The 26,502-nt window shown below is 39.9% G+C and overlaps 1 protein-coding gene across 1 annotated transcript in view; it reads right to left on the bottom strand.

Annotated features, from left to right (window-relative positions):
* Window positions 1-26,502, bottom strand: part of HCFC1 (host cell factor C1) — a gene marked incomplete in the record, with an annotated part of 480,694 nt that overhangs the window by 139,960 nt on the left and 314,232 nt on the right. Inside the window, 1 exon segment of the mRNA XM_053696082.1 lies at window positions 4,664-4,878. Coding sequence (XP_053552057.1) covers window positions 4,664-4,878 — 215 coding nt within the window.

The raw sequence follows: 26,502 nt of genomic DNA, 5'->3' as shown, positions 1-26,502 counted from the left end.
TCAAACAATAAACCTTCAAACAAATAGATACAAAAAAGCTCATATAATAAAACAGCAACTAACACGATACATATAATACAATTTAAAAATGAAGTTAAAAAGTTGCTCCTTTCACTCGAAAATAAACTTTTGAGCTGGCTCCCAAATGGAAGTGTGTATCCAGACAAACGTCCTTCAAAGGCTTTCCACAAAAAGAAGTATGCGGTAGCGGTCTTTGGATTCTCCCAGCGTGTCCTGAGTGGTGTAAGGCGTCTAAGTGAGAAACAGAAGCGTTCCCTTACATAGATGTTTGATATTTACAGAAACAACAAGCATCGGTACTTACACATTAGTACCCGAAGATCTGCGCCGCACCCGAAAAAGTTTCATTTAGCAATTTAGCTCACAGCTGGAGACCAGGGAAAATATGACTGAAAATACCTCATTGCTGTATAGCAAGAAACCGTTACTCACACTGAAGTTTTCCTGTACTCCTCAGCTTCTGTGGGAACAGCAGTGGACCTTAGTTACAAATGCTAAGATCATCCTCCTCCAGGCAGAAATCTTCATCTATGTCCTGCCAGAGAGTAAATAGTACAACACCGGTACCATTTAAAATAACAAACACTTGATTGAAGATAAAATAAAACTAACAGTTTAACACCTCTTCTCTTTACTCTTCCTGCTTAGAGCCAGCAAAGAGAATGACTGGGGGGTGGAGTTAAGGGGGGAGCTATATAGACAGCTCTGCTGTGGTGCTCTCTTTGCTACTTCCTGTCAGGAAGGACAATATCCCACAAGTTATGATGAATCCGTGGACTCGGTACATATTGCAAAAGAAAAACAAGCACAAACTTACTTCACAACCTCCAAAGGAGGCAAAGTTAGTAAAACTGAATTGTGGGTGTTGTGGGGGGGTGTATTTATAGGCATTTTGAGGTTTGGGAAACTTTGTCCCTCCTGGTAGGATTGTATATCCCATACGTCACTAGCTCATGGACTCTTGCCAATTACATGAAATAAAACATAATTTATGTAAGAACTTACCTGATAAATTCATTTCTTGCATATTGGCAAGAGTCCATGAGCTAGTGACGTATGGGATATACAATCCTACCAGGAGGGGCAAAGTTTCCCAAACCTCAAAATGCCTATAAATACACCCCCCCACACCCACAATTCAGTTTAACGAATAGCCAAGAAGTGGGGTGATAAGAAAGGAGCGAAAGCATCAACAAGGAATTGGAATAATTGTGCTTTATACAAAAAAATCATAACCACCACAAAAAGGGTGGGCCTCATGGACTCTTGCCAATATGAAAGAAATGAATTTATCAGGTAAGTTCTTACATAAATTATGTTTTCTTTCATGTAATTGGCAAGAGTCCATGAGCTAGTGACGTACGGGATAGCAAATACCCAAGATGTGGAAATAAAGACAGCCAATTCCGCTGAAAAAAGAATCCACAACCCAAATCAAAAAGTTTTATTCTTGATAATGAAGACAATAAAGGAAATAATAAAGGAAAACATACTTACCAAAAGACACTCATCTACATAAAGTAGATAGCCAAACCAGTACTGAAACGAGAATCAGCAGAGGTAATGGTATATAAGAGTATATCGTCGATCTGAAAAGGGAGGTAGGAGAAGAATCTCTACGACCGATAACAGAGAACCTATGAAATAGATCCCCGTTAGGATGACCATTGCATTTAATAGGTAATACTCCCTTCACATCCCTCTGTCATTCACTGCACTCTGAGAGGAACCGGGCTTCAGCATGCTGAGAAGCGCATATCAACGTAGAAATCTAGCACAAACTTACTTCACCGCCTCCATAGGAGGCAAAGTTTGTAAAACTGAATTGTGGGTGTGATGGGGGTGTATTTATAGGCATTTTGAGGTTTGGGAAACTTTGCCCCTCCTGGTAGGAATGTATATCCCATACGTCACTAGCTCATGGACTCTTGCCAATTACATGAAAGAAATATAAATTTGTTATTCATTTATTCTATAACATCCAGAGATTATATTTCATTTTTTTCACCCAACTATCATTTTGGATTAAAAAGTCACTGTTACTTTATTTAGACTGAGTTAGCTTATTGTTCTATGCTTATACTTGATGAAAACATAATTTATGCTTACCTGATAAATTCCTTTCTTCTGTAGTGTGATCAGTCCACGGGTCATCATTACTTCTGGGATATTACTCCTCCCCAACAGGAAGTGCAAGAGGATTCACCCAGCAGAGCTGCATATAGCTCCTCCCCTCTACGTCACTCCCAGTCATTCGACCAAGGACCAACGAGAAAGGAAAAGCCAAGGGTGAAGTGGTGACTGGAGTATAAATTAAAAAATATTTACCTGCCTTAAAAACAGGGCGGGCCGTGGACTGATCACACTACAGAAGAAAGGAATTTATCAGGTAAGCATAAATTATGTTTTCTTCTGTTAAGTGTGATCAGTCCACGGGTCATCATTACTTCTGGGATACCAATACCAAAGCAAAAGTACACGGATGACGGGAGGGATAGGCAGGCTCTTTATACAGAAGGAACCACTGCCTGAAGAACCTTTCTCCCAAAAATAGCCTCCGAAGAAGCAAAAGTGTCAAATTTGTAAAATTTGGAAAAAGTATGAAGCGAAGACCAAGTTGCAGCCTTGCAAATCTGTTCAACAGAGGCCTCATTCTTGAAGGCCCAAGTGGAAGCCACAGCTCTAGTAGAATGAGCTGTAATTCTTTCAGGAGGCTGCTGTCCAGCAGTCTCATAAGCTAAACGAATTATGCTACGAAGCCAAAAAGAAAGAGAGGTAGCGGAAGCTTTTTGACCTCTCCTCTGCCCAGAGTAAATGACAAACAGAGAAGACGTTTGTCGAAATTCCTTAGTTGCCTGTAAGTAAAATTTTAGAGCACGGACTACATCCAGGTTGTGCAGTAGACGTTCCTTCTTTGAAGAAGGATTTGGGCATAAAGAAGGAACAACAATCTCTTGATTGATATTCCTGTTAGTAACTACCTTAGGTAAGAACCCAGGTTTAGTACGCAGGACTACCTTATCCGAATGAAAAATCAAATAAGGAGAATCACAATGTAAGGCTGATAATTCAGAGACTCTTCGAGCCGAGGAAATAGCCAATAAAAATAGAACTTTCCAAGATAACAACTTTAGCAAAGGTTTAATCCCATTAGCAAAGATAACAAATTCTGAAAGCAGGAAACAAATTACAGAATAAACGTTTTTTATCTCAGTCAAACTGTAATTCTCACAGCTCTGCTGAGAGAAATTACCTCCCTCAAAATAAGTTTTGAAGACCCCTGAGCTCTGTAGAGATGAACCGGATCATGCAGGGAATACAATGAGTTGCTGACTGAAATATTTGATGCATAGTAAAAGCGCCAAAAAACGGCCCCTCCCCCTCACACACAGCAGTGAGGGAGAACAGAAACTGTCAGAAAACAGATTAAGCAACTGCCAAGTGGAAAAATAGTGCCCAAACATTTATTCACTCAGTACCTCAGCAAATGAAAACGATTTTACATTCCAGCAAAAACGTTAAACATAATCTCTAGTTATTAAACAGCTTTATGTATTTCTTACAGTGTAATTCTAGTGAAGTACCATTCCCCAGAATACTGAAGTGAAAAGTATACATACATGACATTATATCGGTATGACAGGATTTTCTCATCAATTCCATTGTCAGAAAATAAAAACTGCTACATACCTCTATGCAGATTCATCTGCCCGCTGTCCCCTGATCTGAAGTTTACCTCTCCTCAGATGGCCGAGAAACAGCAATATGATCTTAACTACTCCGGCTAAAATCATAACAAAAACTCTGGTAGATTCTTCTTCAAACTCTGCCAGAGAGATAATAACACACTCAGGTGCTATTTTAAAATAACAAACTTTTGATTGAAGATATAAAACTAAGTATAATCACCATAGTCCTCTCACACATCCTATCTAGTCGTTGGGTGCAAGAGAATGACTGGGAGTGACGTAGAGGGGAGGAGCTATATGCAGCTCTGCTGGGTGAATCCTCTTGCACTTCCTGTTGGGGAGGAGTAATATCCCAGAAGTAATGATGACCCGTGGACTGATCACACTTAACAGAAGAAAGATTTCTAGGCTCCTTACCTGTGTCAATGCTCCAGGTATTTTATTTCTCACAGGCTACATTAAATTCACTAAAGTATACCTTTTTTGATGTTTGAGTGATTACACTTATCCCCTTCACACACTTAGGACGTTGTATGCTGTCTTAACAGCACTGGGCTTTAGAGCCGTTAGAACAGCATGGAAGGTCCTAGCCATTTGGCTGTACTTAAGCCATAACTGCTCCCTTACTGGGATCGCAGGCTGAAGGGCGTGCTTAGCTTCATAGGCACTCCCCCCTGACCCGACACCATCATTGAAATATACCGGGTGAATATACCAATGATTTAAATAAAGATAAAAAATGTACATGCTATAACCAATTTATAATATATTCTAAAATTGTCCATCAATATTTATGCCAGTGTTTCACCTGTGTACTGGTTCAGCTATAATAAAAACCTGGCCTCTTGGGGGTACTTCAGGACCGCAGATGAGAAACAATGTTTCAGGCTACACCCTTTATGAATTAATCAAATGCATTTTTTATTTTTAACATGCAGAATTCTATCACTTACCGGCACAGATGGCCCAGGAAGAGGTGTGGATTGTGTTACAGTTGTTACTGCTCTTATGGGAGTTGTGGACGCAGCTGAATGTACAGGGGAGGATCCTGTAGTTACCACCATTATAGTTACTGGAGAAGTGGAAGGCGCAGGATTGATGTTACTGCTTGGTACAGATTCAGCACTTGTAGTTTCTTGTTCTTGTGCATTACCAGCCTGGGTCTGATCTAGAGATGGGAGAAATAAATGTTACTTTTAGCAACATTTACACAAATACAAATGTGCTATAAGCTATTACAAAAAAAACACATAATTTATGTAAGAATTTACCTGATAAATTCATTTCTTTCATATTGGCAAGAGTCCATGAGCTAGTGACGTATGGGATATACAATCTTACCAGGAGGGGCAAAGTTTCCCAAACCTCAAAATGCCTATAAATACACCCCTCACCACACCCACAATTCAGTTTAACGAATAGCCAAATAGTTGGGTGATAAAGAAAGGAGTAAAAAGCATCAACAGAGGAATCTGGAAATAATTGTGCTTTATACAAATCATAACCACCAGAAAAAAGGTGGGCCTCATGGACTCTTGCCAATATGAAAGAAATGAATTTATCAGGTAAGTTCTTACATAAATTATGTTTTCTTTCATGTAAATGGCAAGAGTCCATGAGCTAGTGACGTATGGGATATCAATACCAAAGATGTGGAACTCCACGCAAGGGAGGGATAAAATAAAAAACAGCCATTTTCCGCTGAAAAAATAATCCACAACCCAAATTATAAGTTTATTCTTTTAATAACAAGAAAAACTTAAAACATCAGCAGAAGAAACAAACTGAAACAGCTGCCTGAAGAACTTTTCTACCAAAAACTGCTTCTGAAGAAGCAATTACATAAAAACGGTAGAATTTAGTAAATGTATGCAAAGAGGACCAAGTTGCTGCTTTGCAAATCTGATCAACTGAAGCTTCATTCTTAAAAGCCCACGAAGTGGAGACTGATTTAGTAGAATGCGCTGTAATTCTCAGAGGCGGGGTCGTACCCGACTCCAAATAAGCTGAATGAATCGAAAGCTTTAACCAAGAAGTCAAGGAAATAGCAGAAGCCTTCTGACCTTATATAATATAAAAATATAACAAATAGACTAGAAGTCTTCCTGAAATCTTTAGTAGCTTCAACATAATATTTCAAAGCTCTTACCACATCCAAAGAATGTAAGGATCTTTCCAAAGAATTCTTAGGATTAGAACACAAGGAAGGGACAACAATTTCTCTACTAATGTTGTTAGAATTCACAACATTAGGTAAAAATTGAAATGAAGTCCGCAAAACCGTCTAATCCTGATGAAAAATCAGAAAAGGAGATTCACAAGAAAGGGCAGAAAGCTCAGAAACTCTTCTAGTAGAAGAGATAGCCAAAAGGAACAACACTTTCCAAGAAAGTAGTTTAATGTCCAAAGAATGCATAGGCTCAAATGGAGGAGCCTGTAACGCCTTCAAAACCAAATTAAGACTCCAAGGAGGAGAAATTGATTTAATGACAGGCTTAATACGAACTAAAAGCCTGTACAAAACAGTGAATATCAGGAATTTAGCAATCTTTCTGTGTAATAAAACCGAAAGAGCAGAGATTTGTCCCTTCAAGGAACTTGCTGACAAACCTTTATCCAAACCATCCTGAAGAAACTGTAAAATTCTAGGAATTCTAAAAGAATGCCAAGAGAATTTATGAGAACACCATGAAATGTAAGTCTTCCAAAGCCGATAATAAATCTTTCTAGAGACAGATTTACGAGCTTGTAACATGGTATTAATCACTGAGTCAGAGAAACCTCTATGACTTAGAATTAAGCGTTCAATTTCCATACCTTCAAATTTAATTATTTGAGATCCTGATGGAAAAATGGACCTTGAGACAGTAGGTCCGGCCTTAACGGAAGTGGCCAAGGTTGGCAACTGGACATCCGAACAAGATCCGCTTACCAAAACCAGTGTGGCCATGCTGGAGCCACCCGCAACACAAACGATTGTTCCATGATGATTTTGGAGATCACTCTTGGAAGAAGAACTAGAGGCGGAAAGATGTAAGCAGGTTGATAACACCATGGAAGTGTCAGCGCATCCACTGCTTCCGCCTGAACATCCCTGGACTTGGACAGGTATCTGGGAAGTTTCTTGTTAAGATGAGAGGCCATCATCTCTGGAAGACCCCACATCTGAACAATCTGAGAAAACACATCTGGATGGAGAGACCACTCTCCCGGATGTCTGACGGCTGAGATAATCCGCCTCCCAATTGTCTATATCTGGGATATGCACCGCAGAGATTAGACAGGAGCTGGATTCCGCCCAAGCAAGTATACAAGATACTTCTTTCATGGCATGGGGACCGAGTCCCACCCCGATGATTGACATATGCCACAGTTGTGATATTGTCTGTCTGAAAGCAAATGAACGGTTATCTCTTCAACAGAGGCCAAAACTGAAGAGCTCTGAAAATTGCACAGTTTTAAAATATTGATTGGTAATCTCGCCTCTTGAGATTTCCAAACCCCTTGTGCTGTCAGAGATCCCCAAACAGCTCCCCAACCTGAAAGACTTGCATCTGTAGTTATCACAGTCCAGGTTGGCCAAACAAAAGAAGCCCCTTGAACTAAACGCTGGTGATTTAACCACCAGGTCAGAGAGTGCCTAACATTGGGATTCAAGGATATTAATTGTGATATCTTTGTATAATCCCTGCACCATTGATTCAGCATACAAAGCTGGAGAGGTCTCATGTGAAAACGAGCAAAAGGAATCGCGTCCGATGCTGCAGTCATGAGGCCTAAAACTTCCATGCACATAGCCACTGAAGGGAATGACTGAGACTGAAGGTGCCAACAGGCTGCAACCAATTTCAAACGTCTCTTGTCTGTTAGAGACAGAGTCATGGACACTGAATCTATCTGAAAACCTAAAAAGGTGACCCTTGTCTGAGGAATCAAACTTTTTGGTAAATGGATCCCAACCATGTTTTCGAATAAACAACACTAGTTGATTTGTGTGAGATTCTGCAGAACGTAAAGACTGAGCTAGTACCAAGATATTGTCCAAATAAGGAAACAGCGCAATACCCTGTTCTCTGATTACAGAGAGTAGGGCACCTAAAACCTTTGAAAGGATTCTTGGAGCTGTTGCTAGGCCAAATGGAAGAGCAACAAATTGGTAATGCTTGTCTAGAAAAGAGAATCTCAGGAACTGATAATTATCTGGATGAATCTGAATATGAAGGTATGCATCCTGCAAGTCTATTGTGGACATATAATGTCCTTGCTGAACAAAAGGCAGAATAGTCCTTATAGTCACCATCTTGAAAGTTGGTACTCTTACATAACGATTCAAAATTTTCAGATCCAGAACCGGTCTGAATGAATTTTCCTTCTTTGGGACAATGAATAGATTTGAATAAAACCCCAGACCTTGTTCCTGAAAAGGAACCGGCATGATTACCCCTGAAAACTCCAGGTCTGAAACAAACTTCAGGAAAGCCTGAGCTTTTACTGGATTTGCTGGGATGCGTGAGAAATTTTTTTTCTCACAGGAGGTCTTACTCTGAATCCTATTCGATACCCTTGAGAGACAATGCTCTGAATCCATTGATTTTGGACAGAAATGGAATGAGGGCCGCACCTTCATGCGGACTTAGGGGCTGACTTTGGTTTTCTTAAATGGCTTGGATTTATTCCAATTTGAGGAAGGCTTCCAATTGGAAACAGATTCCTTGGGGGAAGGATTAGATTTTTGTTAGGTTTTTTATCCTGAGGCAGAAAAACTCCCTTTCCCCCAGTAACAGTTGAAATAATAGAATCCAACTGAGAACGAAATAAATTATTACCTTGGAAAGAAAGAGATAGTAATCTAGACTTCGATGTCATATCAGCATTCCAACATTTAAGCCACAAAGCTCTTCTAGCTAAAATAGCTAAAGACATGGATCTAACATCAATTTTGATATAAAAAATGGCATCACAAATAAAATGATTAGCATGTTGCAGTAAGCGAATAATGCTAGATGTCAGAATCCAATTCTTGTTGCGCTAAATTTTCCAAACAAAAAGTTGATGCAGCAGCAACACCAGCCAAAGAAATTGCAGGTCTGAGAAGATGACCTGAATATAAATAGGCTTTCCTTAGATAAGATTAAAGTTTCCTATCTAAAGGATCCTTAAAGGAATTACTATCTTCCATAGGAATAGTGGTACGTTTAGCAAGAGTAGAAATAGCCCCATCAACTTTGGGGACTTTTTCGCAAAACTCTATAGAAATTGCTGGTAAAGGATACAATTTTTTAAACCTTGAAGAAGGAATAAAAGAAGTACCTGGCTTATTCCATTCCTTAGAAATCATATCAGAAATAGCATCAGGAATAGGAAAAACCTCTGGAGTAACCACAGGAGGTTTAAAAACAGCATTTAAACGTTTACTAGACTTAACGTCAAGTGGACTGGTTTCCTCAATATCCAAAATAATTAACACTTCTTTAAATAAAGAACGAATATACTACATTTTAAATAAATAAGTAGATTTGTCAGTGTCAATATCTGAGGAAGGATCTTCTGCATCAGATAGATCCTCATCAGAGGAGGATAAATCATTATGTTGTCAGTCATTTGAAATTTCATCAACTGAGTGAGAAGTTTTAAAAGACCTTTTACGTTTATTAGAAGGTGGAAATGCAGACAAAGCCTTCAGAATAGAATCAATAACAAATTCTTTAAAATTCATAGGTATATCATGTACATTAGAAGTTGAAGGAACTGCAACTGGCAATGTACTATTACTGATGGACACATTATCTGCATGTAAAAGTTAATCATGACAACTATTACAAATGACATTCGGAGATATAATTTCCACAATCTTACAACAAATGCACTTAGCTTTGGTAGAACCGATGTCAGGCAGCAAACGTCCAACAGATTCTTCTGAGGCAGGATCAGATTGAGACATCTTGCAAAATGTAAAAGAAAAAACAACATATAAAGCAAAATTATCAATTTCCTTATATGACAGTTTCAGGAATGGGAAAAATGCAAATAGCATAGCCCTCTGACATAGAAAAAGGCAAGAGGCAAACAGCAATGGGGTATTAAATTAATTAAAAATTTGGCGCCAAGTATGACGCACAATGTAACTGAAATTTTTTTGCCGCCAACAATATCCGGAAATGACACCCTTGCGTCACTAACGACGCAACCGTGTGTAAGGCTTCGGCGTAAGCTACGTCGCTGGAAATGACGAACTTACGTCAACGGACGTACTTTACGCGCCAAAAAATTCTGACGCAATAAAGTCAAGCATTTGGCGCACCTGCGGGCCTAGTACTGCCCGCAATTTACAAGAAAAAATTTAGTCAATTTGAAAAAAAGACTAAACCCCAGGTAAGAAAAATATTTCTTAATATGTTTATTTTCTCTAAATATGAAACTGGCAGTCTGCACAAGGAAATACATGAACCTGACTCATGGCAAATATAAGTACAATACATATATTTAAAACTTCATATAAATGCATAAAGTGCCAAACCATAGCTGAGGTGTCTTAAGTAATAAAAACATACTTACCGAAAGACACCCATACACATATAGCCAAACCAGTACTGAAACAGTTATCAGTAGAGGTAATGGTATATGAGAGTATATCGTCGATCTGAAAAGGGAGGTAGGAGATAAATCTCTACGACCGATAACAGAGAACCTATGAAATAGATCTCTCGTGAGGAAAACCATTGCATTCAAAAGGTGATACTCCCTTCACATCCCTCTGACATTCGCTGTACTCCGAGAGGAAACATAATTTATGTAAGAACTTACCTGATAAATTCATTTCTTTCATATTAGCAAGAGTCCATGAGCTAGTGACGTATGGGATATACATTCCTACCAGGAGGGGCAAAGTTTCCCAAACCTCAAAATGCCTATAAATACACCCCTCACCACACCCACAATTCAGTTTAACGAATAGCCAAGAAGTGGGGTGATAAAAAAGTGCGAAAGCATATAAAATAAGGAATTGGAATAATTGTGCTTTATACAAAAAAATCATAACCACCACAAAAAAGGGCGGGCCTCATGGACTCTTGCTAATATGAAAGAAATGAATTTATCAGGTAAGTTCTTACATAAATTATGTTTTCTTTCATGTAATTAGCAAGAGTCCATGAGCTAGTGACGTATGGGATAATGATTACCCAAGATGTGGATCTTTCCACACAAGAGTCACTAGAGAGGGAGGGATAAAATAAAGACAGCCAATTCCTGCTGAAAATAATCCACACCCAAAATAAAGTTTAATGAAAAACATAAGCAGAAGATTCAAACTGAAACCGCTGCCTGAAGTACTTTTCTACCAAAAACTGCTTCAGAAGAAGAAAATACATAAAAATGGTAGAATTTAGTAAAAGTATGCAAAGAGGACCAAGTTGCTGCTTTGCAAATCTGATCAACCGAAGCTTCATTCCTAAACGCCCAGGAAGTAGAAACTGACCTAGTAGAATGAGCTGTAATCCTTTGAGGCGGAGTTTTACCCGACTCAACATAGGCAAGATGAATTAAAGATTTCAACCAAGATGCCAAAGAAATGGCAGAAGCTTTCTGGCCTTTTCTAGAACCGGAAAAGATGACAAATAGACTAGAAGTCTTTCGGAAAGATTTAGTAGCTTCAACATAATATTTCAAAGCTCTAACAACATCCAAAGAATGCAACAATTTCTCCTTAGAATTCTTAGGATTAGGACATAATGAAGGAACCACAATTTCTCTACTAATGTTGTTGGAATTCACAACTTTAGGTAAAAATTCAAAAGAAGTTCGCAACACCGCCTTATCCTGATGAAAAATCAGAAAAGGAGACTCACAAGAAAGAGCAGATAATTCAGAAACTCTTCTGGCAGAAGAGATGGCCAAAAGGAACAAAACTTTCCAAGAAAGTAATTTAATGTCCAATGAATGCATAGGTTCAAATAGAGGAGCTTAAAGAGCCCCCAGAACCAAATTCAAACTCCAAGGAGGAGAAATTGACTTAATGACAGGTTTTATATGAACCAAAGCTTGTACAAAACAATGAATATCAGGAAGAATAGCAATCTTTCTGTGAAAAAGAACAGAAAGAGCAGAGATTTGTCCTTTCAAGGAACTTGCGGACAAACCCTTATCTAAACCATCCTGAAGAAACTGTAATATTCTCGGTATTCTAAAAGAATGCCAAGAAAAATGATGAGAAAGACACCAAGAAATATAAGTCTTCCAGACTCTATAATATATCTCTCTAGATACAGATTTACGAGCCTGTAACATAGTATTAATCACAGAGTCAGAGAAACCTCTTTGACCAAGAATCAAGCGTTCAATCTCCATACCTTTAAATTTAAGGATTTGAGATCCTGATGGAAAAAAGGACCTTGAGACAGAAGGTCTGGTCTTAGCGGAAGAGTCCACGGTTGGCAAGAGGCCATCCGGACAAGATCCGCATACCAAAACCTGTGAGGCCATGCCGGAGCTACCAGCAGAACAAACTAGCATTCCTTCAGAATCTTGGAGATTACTCTTGGAAGAAGAACTAGAGGCGGAAAGATATAGGCAGGATGATACTTCCAAGGACGTGATAATGCACCCACTGCCTCCGCCTGAGGATCCCGGGATCTGGACAGATACCTGGGAAGTCTCTTGTTTAGATGAGACGCCATCAGATCTATTTCTGGAAGTTCCCACATTTGAACAATCTGAAGAAATACCTCTGGGTGAAGAGACCATTCGCCCGGATGCAACGTTTGGCGACTGAGATAATCCGCTTCCCAATTGTCTATACCTGGGATATGAACCGCAGAGATTAGACAGGAGCTGGATTCCGCCCAAACCAAAATTCGAGATACTTCTTTCATAGCCAGAGGACTGTGAGTCCCTCCTTGATGATTGATGTATGCCACAGTTGTGACATTGTCTGTCTGAAAACAAATGAACGATTCTCTCTTCAGAAGAGGCCAAAACTGAAGAGCTCTGAAAATTGCACGGAGTTCCAAAATATTGATTGGTAATCTCACCTCCTGAGATTCCCAAACTCCTTGTGCCGTCAGAGATCCCCACACAGCTCCCCAACCTGTGAGACTTGCATCTGTTGAAATTACAGTCCAGGTCGGAAGCACAAAAGAAGCCCCCTGAATTAAACGATGGTGATCTGTCCACCACGTTAGAGAGTGTCGAACAATCGGTTTTAAAGATATTAATTGAGATATCTTTGTGTAATCCTTGCACCATTGATTCAGTATACAGAGCTGAAGAGGTCGCATGTGAAAACGAGCAAAGGGGATCGCGTCCGATGCAGCAGTCATAAGACCTAGAATTTCCATGCATAAGGCTACCGAAGGGAATGATTGTGACTGAAGGTTTCGACAAGCTGCAATCAATTTTAGACGTCTCTTGTCTGTTAAAGACAGAGTCATGGACACTGAATCTATCTGGAAACTCAGAAAGGTTACCCTTGTCTGAGGAATCAAAGAACTTTTTGGTAAATTGATCCTCCAACCATGATCTTGAAGAAACAACACAAGTCGATTCGTATGAGATTCTGCTAAATGTAAAGACTGAGCAAGTACCAAGATATCGTCCAAATAAGGAAATACCACAATACCCTGTTCTCTGATTACAGACAGTAGGGCACCGAGAACCTTTGAAACAATTCTTGGAGCTGTAGCTAGGCCAAACGGTAGAGCCACAAACTGGTAATGCTTGTCCAGAAAAGAGAATCTCAGGAACTGATAGTGATCTGGATGAATCGGAATATGCAGATATGCATCCTGTAAATCTATTGTGGACATATAATTCCCTTGCTGAACAAAGGGCAAGATAGTCCTTACAGCTACCATCTTGAACGTTGGTATCCTTACATAATGATTCAATATTTTTAGATCCAGAACTGGTCTGAAGGAATTCTCCTTCTTTGGTACAATGAAGAGATTTGAATAAAACCCCATCCCCTGTTCCGGAACTGGAACTGGCATAATTACTCCAGCCAACTCTAGATCTGAAACACAATTCAGAAATGCTTGAGCTTTCACTGGATTTACTGGGACACGGGAAAGAAAAAATCTCTTTGCAGGAGGTCTCATCTTGAAACCAATTCTGTACCCTTCTGAAACAACGTTCTGAATCCAAAGATTGTGAACAGAATTGATCCAAATTTCTTTGAAAAAACGTAACCTGCCCCCTACCAGCTGAGCTGGAATGAGGGCCGCACCTTCATGTGGACTTAGAAGCAGGCTTTGCCTTTCTAGCAGGCTTGGATTTATTCCAGACTGGAGATGGTTTCCAAACTGAAACTGCTCCTGAGGACGAAGGATCAGGCTTTTGTTCTTTGTTGAAACGAAAGGAACGAAAACGATTATTAGCCCTGTTTTTACCCTTAGATTTTTTATCCTGTGGTAAAAAAGTTCCTTTCCCACCAGTAACAGTTGAGATAATAGAATCCAACTGAGAACCAAATAATTTGTTACCCTGGAAAGAAATGGAAAGTAGAGTTGATTTAGAAGCCATATCAGCATTCCAAGTCTTAAGCCATAAAGCTCTTCTAGCTAAAATAGCTAGAGACATAAACCTGACATCAACTCTAATAATATCAAAAATGGCATCACAAAAAAAAATAATTAGCATGCTGAAGAAGAATAATAATATCATGAGAATCATGATTTGCTACTTGTTGCGCTAAGGTTTCCAACCAAAAAGTTGAAGCTGCGGCAACATCAGCTAATGATATAGCAGGCCTAAGAAGATTACCTGAACACAGATAAGCTTTTCTTAGAAAGGATTCAATTTTCCTATCTAAAGGATCTTTAAACGAAGTACCATCTGACGTAGGAATGGTAGTACGTTTAGCAAGGGTAGAAATAGCCCCATCAACTTTAGGGATTTTGTCCCAAAATTCTAACCTGTCAGACGGTACAGGATATAATTGCTTAAAACGTTTAGAAGGAGTAAATGAATTACCCAATTTATCCCATTCTTTGGAAATTACTGCAGAAATAGCATTAGGAACAGGAAAACCTTCTGGAATAACCACAGGAGATTTAAATACCTTATCTAAACGTTTAGAATTAGTATCAAGAGGACCAGAATCCTCTATTTCTAAAGCAATTAGTACTTCTTTAAGTAAAGAACGAATAAATTCCATTTTAAATAAATATGAGGATTTATCAGCATCAATCTCTGAAACAGAATCCTCTGAACCAGAAGAGTCATCAGAATCAGAATGATGATGTTCATTTAAAAATTCATCTGTAGGGAGAGAAGTTTTAAAAGATTTTTTACGTTTACTAGAAGGAGAAATAACAGACATAGCCTTCTTGATGGATTCAGAAACAAAATCTCTTATGTTATCAGGAACATTCTGCACCTTAGATGTTGAAGGAACTGCAACAGACAATGGTACATTACTAAAGGAAATATTATCTGCATTAACAAGTTTGTCATGACAATTAATACAAACAACAGCCGGAGGAATAGCTACCAAAAGTTTACAGCAGATACACTTAGCTTTGGTAGATCCAGCACTAGACAGCGATTTTCCTGTAGTATCTTCTGACTCAGATGCAACGTGAGACATCTTGCAATATGTAAGAGAAAAAACAACATATAAAGCAAAATAGATCAAATTCCTTATATGACAGTTTCAGGAATGGGAAAAAATGCCAAAGAACAAGCTTCTAGCAACCAGAAGCAATGAAAAATGAGACTTAAATAATGTGGAGACAAAAGCGACGCCCATATTTTTTAGCGCCAAATCCACATTATTTGGCGCCTAAATGCTTTTGGCGCCAAAATGACGCCACATCCGGAACGCCGACATCTTTGGCGCAAAATAACGTCAAAAAATGACGCAACTTCCGGCGACACGTATGACGCCGGAAACGGAAAAGAATTTTTGTGCCAAAAAAGTCAGCGCCAAGAATGACGCAATAAAATGAAGCATTTTCAGCCCCCGCGAGCCTAACAGCCCACAGGGAAAAAAAGAGTCAAATTTTTGAAGGTAAGAAAAAATGAATAATTCAAATGCATAATCCCAAATATGAAACTGACTGTCTGAAAAATAAGGAAAGTTGAACATTCTGAATCAAGGCAAATAAATGTTTGAATACATATATTTAGAACTTTATAAACAAAGTGCCCAACCATAGCTTAGAGTGTCACAGAAAATAAGATTTACTTACCCCAGGACACTCATCTACATGTTTGTAGAAAGCCAAACCAGTACTGAAACGAGAATCAGTAGAGGTAATGGTATATATGAGAGTATATCGTCGATCTGAAAAGGGAGGTAAGAGATGAATCTCTACGACCGATAACAGAGAACCTATGAAATAGACCCCATGGAAGGAGATCACTGCATTCAAATAGGCAATACTCTCCTCACATCCCTCTGACATTCACTGCACGCTGAGAGGAAAACCGGGCTCCAACTTGCTGCGGAGCGCATATCAACGTAGAATCTAGCACAAACTTACTTCACCACCTCCATAGGAGGCAAAGTTTGTAAAACTGATTTGTGGGTGTGGTGAGGGGTGTATTTATAGGCATTTTGAGGTTTGGGAAACTTTGCCCCTCCTGGTAGGAATGTATATCCCATACGTCACTAGCTCATGGACTCTTGCTAATTACATGAAAGAAATCAGGCTTCAAAAATGCTGAGAAGCGCATGTCAACGTAGAAATCTTAGCACAAACTTTACTTCACCACCTCCATAGGAGGCAAAGTTTGTAAAACTGAATTGTGGGTGTGGTGAGGGTGTATTTATAGGCATTTTGAGGTTTGGGAAACTTTGCCCCTCCTGGTAGGAATGTATATCCCATACGTCACTAGCTCATGGACTCTTGCCAATTACATGAATGAAAAGTTCTTTTAGTGTATGTAAAGTTCTAACCCAAAAACCTTGTATCCATGATTTCCTAAAACATCTTTGTAAAGGAACAATGAAGATGTTCGATTGGTCAGATTATGCGGGAAGATTAAATTAAAGCCTACATTAGCAGTTACTTTGAGTACTTATAGCTGGGCTCAACAAAAAGTAGGATCCAGCAATTCAGAGGTGGCCACATAAGTGTCTGTATGAAATAGAGCAGTAATTAAATGGTATTTGTTTCTGTATTTTGTTAGAGGAACATTAAATACAGCACAAACTGCCTAATAAAAGACAGTACAAGAGCACACAATGAATTTTAAGTAAGCAACAGATTTTATTATGACAGATATCAAAATTGACTTCAATTTGCTGGCCCCCTGTACCATGTGAAAGCAATCAGCCAAATGTATACACTAAAATTTTTGAACATGCTCAGTAGTAGCTGCTGCCTCAGAAAGTGTGCATATAACAAAACAGTGTACAATTTGATAATGGAAGTAAATTGAAAACAACTGCACGCGATATCTGAATTTTGAAAGTTTAAAGGAACACTAAAGTCAAAATTAAAGATACCTGCAAGCAATAGTGAATAACCCCCAAAAATTGGTTAAATAAATGTGTGCACTAATCACACTGTTGAGCATTTCCTAACCATACCACAGATGGTGACTGACTGCAAAGTACTTATGGTGCTCCCTAATGGCTCACTGGCACGCACTGCTTAAAAGCAGCAATGCATGTTGGCTTCTGGGTAGATCTTAAAGGGACAGAATACAAAAAATCATATATAACTGTATGTAATAGACACTACTATAAAGAATAATATGCACAGATACTGATATAAAAATCCAGTATAAAACAGTTTAAAAGCTTACTTTGAAGCTTCCAGTTTATCTCTGTTTAAAAGGTTACTGGAACACCCACTGCAAGTGGGAAATAGACCCTCCCACCTTTCCGTTGCATATAAAAATACACTTTACACAAAGAAAAGCAAGCTGGAGTAGGTATACATCTGTATTCTCCTAAAACTTTGGGGCTTGGTTAGGAGTCTGAAAATCAGAGCAATGTTATTTAAAAATAAGCAAAACTATACATTTAAAAAAAAAAAACAAACAAAAAAAAAAAAAACTGTATGGGCTATATAAATGGATTATCTACAAAACATTTATGCAAATAAAAATCTAGTGTATAATGTCCCTTTAACTTTGTGCTCAAATCCTTTGCAGGAGTTGAACACTTACAATAATAAAAAGACCCAAAAATAATACTCTTCCCAAAGCCTTATTTAGCATATTAAAAAAGTCATTAGAATTGATAAAACATTAAAGTGATGGTAAAATCACTACATGAAGTCTGCAATATATTATAGCTCAGTTAAAATAATAAATTGAGGTTCTCATTTTTAGGCTAAATAATGTAGGAGAACGAATAATCAACAACTTTAATCCCACAGTTACCTTGTTGGTGGTCCCTTATTGGCTGTCCCATATGCCAGTCAAAATAGGAAAAATCATAATTTATGCTTACCAGATAAATTCCTTTCCTTCCTGGAAGGGAGAGTCCACAACTTCATTCCTTACTGTTAGGAATACAACACCTGGCCACCAGGAGGAGGCAAAGACACCGCAGCCAAAGGCTTAAATATCCCTCCCACTTGCCCTATCCCCCAGTCATTCTGCAGAGGGAACAAGGAAAAGTAGAAGAAACATCAGGGTATAAAAGGTGCCAGAAGAAATAACATAAAAAAGGGAGCCGCCCATCAAAAAAATAAATTACAGGCGAGGTCATGGACTCTCCCTGCCAGGAAGGAAAGGAATTTATTTGGTAAGCATAAATTATGTTTTCCTTCCATAAGGTAGGGAGAGTCCACGACTTCATTCCTTACTGTTTGGAAAACTATACCCAAGCGCCAGAGGACACTAAATGGATAACGAGAGGGAACAGAAAAAAAAGAGGCGGACCCTATTCTGAGGGCACCACAGCCCGCAAAACTTTTCTCCCGAAAAGCTGCTTCAGCCGAAGCAAACACCCCAAACTTGTAAAATTTAGAAAGTGTGTAAGAAGGACTAGGTAGCCGCCTTACAAATCTGATCCATTGAGGCTTAGCTCTTAAAAGTCCAGAAGAAAGCCACTGCTCTCGTGGAATGGGCAGTTATCCTCTCAGGAGGCTGCGGTCCTGCTGTCTCATAAGCTAAGCGGATGACACTCCTCAACCTGAAAGATAGGGAAGTCGTAGTAGCCTTCTGCCCCTTATGCTTTCCCCGTATAGATGACAAACAGGAAGATGGTCTGAATTCCTTACAAAATATTGATCAGAAGGAGGACTCCGAGACCACAGAATTTGTGCCTTCTTGGTACCCCAAACTGCTAATAAGCCGGAAAGGCTTGCGTCTGTAGTCACAATCTCCCAGGACGGTCTCAAGAAGCATGTGCCTTGGGACAGATGATCTTGACAGAGCCACCAGGAGAGAGAGAGTCTCTCGACACGCTGTCCAGCACAATCTGTTGAGACAGATCTGAATGGTCGACGTTCCATTGTCTCAGCATGCATAGTTGTAAGGGTCTGAGATGGAATCTGGCAAAAGGAATGATGTCCATACAGGACACCATGAGCCCATTACCTCCAAACACTGAGGGTCTCGAGAAGGCCTGGAGGGCAAGACATGCAGAAGTTAGCTTGCAACGTCTCTGATCCTTGAGGAATATTGTCATGGATATGGAGTCTATTATTAGGTAAGGCGCTACTGCAATACCTCGTGTTCTGGCAACGGATAAAAGAGCCCCCAGAACCTTCGTAAACATTCTTGGAGTAGTAGTTAGGCCAAACGGAAGAGCTATGAACTGGAAGTGCAGATCCAGAAAAGCAAACCTCAGGAACTGAAAATGTTCCCTGTGAATCGGGATGTGAAGGCAAGCATCCTTCAGGTCTATTGTTGTCATAAACTGTCCTTCCTGAACAAGAGGCAGGATTGACCGTAATGTTTCCAGCTTGAAAGAGGGAACACTCAGAAACTTGTTTAGGCACTTTAGGTCCAGAATTAGACGGAAAGTTCCCTCCTTTGGAACCACGAAAAGGTTTGAATAAAACCCCAAACCTCTTTCTGCTGTAGTTATCGGGACAATTACTCCTAGAGAGGAAAGATCCTGTACGGAAGAAGGCAGCCCTCTTTTCTGGTCTTGTCGAAAGACTGGAGAGTAGGAATCTGCCCCTGGGTGGATAACACTTGAATCCTATATTGGATCCTGTACAACCAACTTGGAACCAAGCGTTCCAAGAAAAAAAAAAAAAAAAAAAAAAGTTTGCCCCTACTCGATCGGATCCCGGATTGGGGGCTGCCTCTTCATGCCGATTTGTTCTCGGCGGGCTTCTTAGTCTGTTTGGACTTATTCCAGGAGTGACCCGGCTTTCAAGTACTCTTGGGCTGCTCAGACTTGGAAGAGGACTGCTGTTATTGCGACTTGTCAGAACGACAGAAACGAAAATTAGACAGTTGCCGTCCCTTAGGCATATTCTTCTTATCCTGCGGTAGGAAGGCACCTTTCCCCCCAGTAAACCTAGAGATAATGGAGTCCAGCCCTGGACCGAATAAAATCTTCCCCTTGAAGGGAAGAGAAAGGAGTCTGGATTTAGAAGTCATATCCGCAGACCAAGACTTCAGCCAGCAGCCTTTGCATTAATGCGAATAATCTGCATATTCGCGTCACAGATGAAGGAGTTAGCAATACTCAGTGCCTTCATTATCTTCTGAATATCCTAAAGGGGAGTCTCCACCTCAATGAGCTCAAAGAGTGTCGCACCAGTAGGTAGCAGCTCCAGCAATCGCGGCTAAAGCTTCAGCCGGTTGAAATAAAAACCCGGTATGTTGAAACATTTTCCTCCAGAGGGATAGTAGAGTGCTTAGGCAGCGTGGAGATAGCGCCATCCACCTTTAGGATGGAGCACTACAAATCTAATTGAGAGTTAGGTACCGGGAATTTTTTAGTTCCTACTCTTTCCCCATTTGTTACCGATAATGTTCGCTATCTTAACTGGCACAGGAAAAGTCAGAGGGACCTTCTTATCTTCGAAAACCCCGTCTAATTTAGGGATCTTGGGCTCCTCAGGGAGTTTAGCCTCTGGAACCTCCTTTAATAAAAAAACGCAGATGCTCAATTTTAAATCTAAAAGGAGGGTTTCTCCGATGAAGGAGGTTTAGTAACTGAAGTCTTCAACTCAGAAAGTTCACCCTCTGAAGCTACAGAGGTTAACTCATCCTCGGATAGCTGGGATATAGTAGCGAAATCTGACAAATATTTAGATGACTCTAGGTCAGGAGAACTGTGTTTAACCTTTCTCTTGCGTTTGTTAGAACGAGGTAAGGCACTCAGGGCGAAAGACACTGCAGATTTTAACTGCGCTGTAAAGTCTGCTGGAAAAAAAGCCCCCTCCAGATGGATTAGTTGAGCCGCGGGGAACTGCATGTGGAGCAGGTAATGTAGAAAGGGTAGTAATTTCACGGGACCCAGATTCCTGAGAAGTAGGTGGGTCAGAAGGGCTAATGGCGCTATGAGTACCAGCGGGCTTGTCTCCCTTCTTAGACTTTAGAACAGTGTTTAGGCAAATGGAACAAAATTGAGCAGACGGGCAAACCACAGCCTCTTCACAATATAAACAGGAATTATTAATCAGTATAGAAGAAGCAGAACCTTCTAATGTAGTATCAGAGTCCTCCATAGCTTTGTATATACCCACAGAAGGACAATCAAAAAGAAACACTTATTTAAAAAAACTGCACCTTAATACTCCCAATGGCTGGGGCACTCACCACCTCCAAGACCCAGAAAGCTAACAGTGAAAACGCTCTTCTCAGGAGTGATGTCTGCAGCAGCATCTTAGGAAATGAAAGAGAGCGCCCCTGATCATGTGGTATGTAAGACAGAACTTACCCTGCTATAAAAAAGGGCGCCAAGCTATTATGAGCTGCACAATACTACAAAAACAAAAGTGAAATCTGTTTGTTCCAAACCAAAACACCACAGTCTATGAGCCTAAAAAAATTCACATTAAGGAGATATAAATCCCCAAACTGTTAAAATAATCTACCTGAAAGAGATATTAATCCTTGATCCGATCAATGTATAAAGGAGCCACACTGACACTCTATAGCATTTTAAATTGTGTATATATAAAAAACGGTCTTTCACGCCAGGATCCCTGCTGTGGAACAGGCACAGCCTCTCAAGTGTGACAGTCTTGCAGCAGCGCTTCTGACATGGACTTGAGTGTGTAGCAGCAAGCAGTGAAACTCGTCAACACAGATTGCTCAGGAGCAGTTAGCGACAGTCTAGATGGGTTCGCAGAAAAACTTTCCCTGCATCTCCAGACTTTCATCAATACTCTCGATGACGGATACCCCCGGCTGGGTAGCTCCGCCAAACGGGTCCTGCTTCCTCCCTGCCGATTGCAGCTATGTAGCTGGCAAGTGACCACAGCCTGTAGCCACCCCTGATGCCCGACAGCACCAGTACTCGGGGTCCCACCCTGTGGCAGACTCCAGCTACCAGACTAGGTAGCTCTGTCAGAGTGTCCTTCCTCTGCCTGGAACAGGCTGCTATGTAGCCCAGGAAAAGTGATTTTAGCTGGAGCAAACCCAAATAACTAGACAGCCTAGCATTCAGGTTTAACAGGAACTGATTTTATTGAAAACACACACTCCTTTTATACAGTCAGCTCATCTTGATAAGATACTAGACAGAACATAAAGCACTCTGAGCCTGGACTAGAAGTGGAGAAATTGGGAAATTAAAATATAACTTATTTTGTATATTTAAAATAAAACACTCAATTAAAAACAACCAAAGAATTGGGGGCCTATTCCTTAATCTCCAGTAAGCCTTTGATATGTCAAAAGTATTAAGAAGGAAATTGTATAGGTAGGTAGCTATACTAATGACCACTATTAGCAAATTCAGTAGTTAGTAGGGAGGATCAATATTACAATATCAGGCACAGTATGTATGATAGTGATATAAGGTATTAATATACTATGGGAGTCATCATATATAGTGTTATAATGCCACTTGGTGTCAAACCCTTATAAGAATAAATGTTTAGATAAGCAGGTTTGTTTTGTTATTTGATTTATTTAGAGTGTTATCCTCAGTTCACAATCAGAGATCTAAGTTTCCATATTTTGTTTGTGATTGGGTTATATTAATATGTCACACTGATGATATTCAGAAAATATAGGGAAAGTGATATTTATAATTGTGTGATATCACTTTATTTGTACATATAACATCACATTCATATTATGCTTAATTCAGTACTGGGTGATATGATTTTAGAGCATTCAAATAACACATGAAAACCTGGTAAGTGTTTTAATGTGCATTTAAAATTGTGCAATATCACTTTCTTTCTACATATGGTACCAAATTTAATTAGTATCTGGGTAGATACTGGATAGTATGGATTCCCACGTATTCAAACTTTCACTCAAACTCTTGTGAGTGTTTTGATATGCTTGTTATAAATGTAGTGTCACTTTCATACTGCACTTAGATTGATACTAAGTCATGTAGGTTACAGAGCATGCAACTTGCATATACTACCTTATGACTGTTTATTTATGATAATTGCAAATGTGTGATGTCACTTTATTTGTACATGTACCATCACACCATCATCCTGATAAGACCCTGGACAATCCTACTATTTTCCCGCCATTCCCGCCCCTCTAGACAGCTCAGCACCTCCATAGGAGCCACAGTCTCACATAATCCCAATACATAGGGGTGGCGGTTTCGGGTGATCCCAGTGGAGTGGCGGCACTTCCAGGGTGTCATTTTAAAGCTCTCAGTCCCCAGATGCAGCATGATTCGTTACTGGGAACCGGAGTTACAGTCCGTTGAAGTTATGGGGTTAGGGGTGTCCAAAACCCCCAGTTCCAAAAAGAGCTCCCCTCCGGCAATTCCCCCACCCCTTGTACTCCCCAGGGGCTACTAATACCCAAAAGAGCGGAGCTCTGGGGCACATGGTTGCTGGAGCGACCTGGGTTAAATTAAGCGGGTGTTCTGCTGTCCTGTGGCCGACCGGGAGTTCCAGGAGCCTGGCCAGCCTGAGAGGGGTTAGGCGGGTGTCCGTTGTAAGCCAGCCGACCGGGAGTTCCAGGAGCCCGGCCAGCCTGAGAGGGGTTAGGCGGGTGTCAGTTGTAAGGCAGCCGACCGGGAGTTCCAGGAGCCAGGCCAGCCTAGGAGGGTTTTCCTGGTCATACACCAACTTTTCTCTGAACACAAAAACAAGCCAACACAAAGCAAACAAACAGCTTCCAGAGATGGTGGATGCTCTGAGGAGCCCAAAACCACTGAGAAACAACAGGGGTGAAGTTGTAGGGGGGTGGGGGGTAGGCTTAGCCGTCTGATATCTGTGACACTCTCACTGAGAGGATGACATAATTACTTAAAAAACAGAATTTATGCTTACCTGATAAGTTTCTTTCTTTTGCGAAGTACCGAGTCCAAGGATTCATCCTAACTTGTGGGATATTGTCCTTCCTGACAGGAAGTAGCAAAGAGAGCACCACAGCAGAGCTGTCTATATAGCTCCCTCCTTAACTCCACCCAACAGTCATTCGACCGAAGGCCAAGGAAGAAAAGGAGAAACTATAAGGTGCAGAGGTGACTGAAGTTTACATAAAAAAACAGAATTTATGTTTACCTGATAAATTTCTTTCTCCTACGGTGTGTCCGGTCCACGGCTTCATCCTTACTTGTGGGAATATTCTCTTCCCTAACAGGAAATGGCAAAGAGAGCACAGCAAAAGCTGCCCATATAGCTCCCGTTCTGGCTCCGACCCCCAGTCATTCGACCGACGGTTAGGAGAGAAACTATAGGGTGCCGTGGTGACTGAAGTGTACAGAAAACAATTTATGTAAGAACTTACCTGATAAATTCATTTCTTTCATATTAGCAAGAGTCCATGAGCTAGTGACGTATGGGATATACATTCCTACCAGGAGAGGCAAAGTTTCCCAAACCTCAAAATGCCTATAAATACACCCCTCACCACACCCACAAATCAGTTTAACGCATAGCCAAGAAGTGGGGTGATAAGACAAAAGTGCGAAAGCATAAAAAAATAAGGAATTGGAATAATTGTGCTTTATACAAAAAAATCATCACCACAAAAAGGGTGGGCCTCATGGACTCTTGCTAATATGAAAGAAATGAATTTATCAGGTAAGTTTTTACATAAATTATGTTTTCTTTCATGTAATTAGCAAGAGTCCATGAGCTAGTGACGTATGGGATAATGACTACCCAAGATGTGGATCTTCCACGCAAGAGTCACTAGAGAGGGAGGGATAAAATAAAGACAGCCAATTCCGCTGAAAATAATCCACACCCAAAATAAAGTTTAAATCTTATAATGAAAAAAACTGAAATTATAAGCAGAAGAATAAAAATGAAACAGCTGCCTGAAGTACTTTTCTACCAAAAACTGTTTCAGAAGAAGAAAACACATCAAAATGATAGAATTTAGTAAAATTATGCAAAGAAGACCAAGTTGCTGCTTTGCAAATCTGATCAACCGAAGCATCATTCCTAAACGCCCAGGAAGTAGAAACTGACCTAGTAGAATGAGCTGTAATCCTTTGAGGCAGAGTTTTACCCGACTCGACATAAGCATGATGAATTAAAGATTTCAACCAAGATGCCAAAGAAATGGCAGAGGCCTTCTGACCTTTCCTAGAACCGGAAAAGATAACAAATAGACTAGAAGTCTTTCGGAAAGTCTTAGTAGCTTCAACATAATATTTCAAAGCTCTAACTACATCCAAAGAATGCAATGATCTCTCCTTAGAATTCTTAGGATTAGGACATAATGAAGGAACCACAATTTCTCTACTAATGTTGTTAGAATTCACAACCTTAGGTAAAAATTTAAAAGAAGTTCGCAACACCGCCTTATCCTGATGAAAAATCAGAAAAGGAGACTCACAAGAAAGAGCAGATAATTCAGAAACTCTTCTAGCAGAAGAGATGGCCAAAAGAAACAAAACTTTCCAAGAAAGTAATTTAATGTCTAATGAATGCATAGGTTCAAACGGAGGAGCTTGAAGAGCCCCCAGAACCAAATTCAAACTCCAAGGAGGAGAAATTGACTTAATGACAGGTTTTATATGAACCAAAGCTTGTACAAAACAATGAATATCAGGAAGATTAGCAATCTTTCTGTGAAAAAGAACAGAAAGAGCAGAGATTTGTCCTTTCAAGGAACTTGCAGACAAACCTTTATCCAAACCATCCTGAAGAAACTGTAAAATTCTCGGAATTCTAAAAGAATGCCAGGAAAAATGATGAGAAAGACACCAAGAAATGTAAGTCTTCCAGACTCTATAATATATCTTACTAGATACGGATTTACGAGCCTGTAACATAGTATTAATCACAGAGAGTCAGAGAAACCTCTTTGACTAAGAATCAAGCGTTCAATCTCCATACCTTTAAATTTAAGGATTTGAGATCCTGATGGAAAAAACATAATTTATGTAAGAACTTACCTGATAAATTCATTTCTTTCATATTAGCAAGAGTCCATGAGCTAGTGACGTATGGGATATACATTCCTACCAGGAGGGGCAAAGTTTCCCAAACCTTAAAATGCCTATAAATACACCCCTCACCACACCCACAATTCAGTTTAACGAATAGCCAAGAAGTGGGGTGATAAGAAAAAAGTGCGAAAGCATATAAAATAAGGAATTGGAATAATTGTGCTTTATACAAAAAAATCATAACCACCACAAAAAGGGCGGGCCTCATGGACTCTTGCTAATATGAAAGAAATGAATTTATCAGGTAAGTTCTTACATAAATTATGTTTTCTTTCATGTAATTAGCAAGAGTCCATGAGCTAGTGACGTATGGGG

This window comes from Bombina bombina, chromosome 12, assembly GCF_027579735.1.
Source record: "Bombina bombina isolate aBomBom1 chromosome 12, aBomBom1.pri, whole genome shotgun sequence".
NCBI lineage: Eukaryota > Metazoa > Chordata > Amphibia > Anura > Bombinatoridae > Bombina > Bombina bombina.
This window is presented reverse-complemented; position numbering and strand designations above follow the sequence as displayed.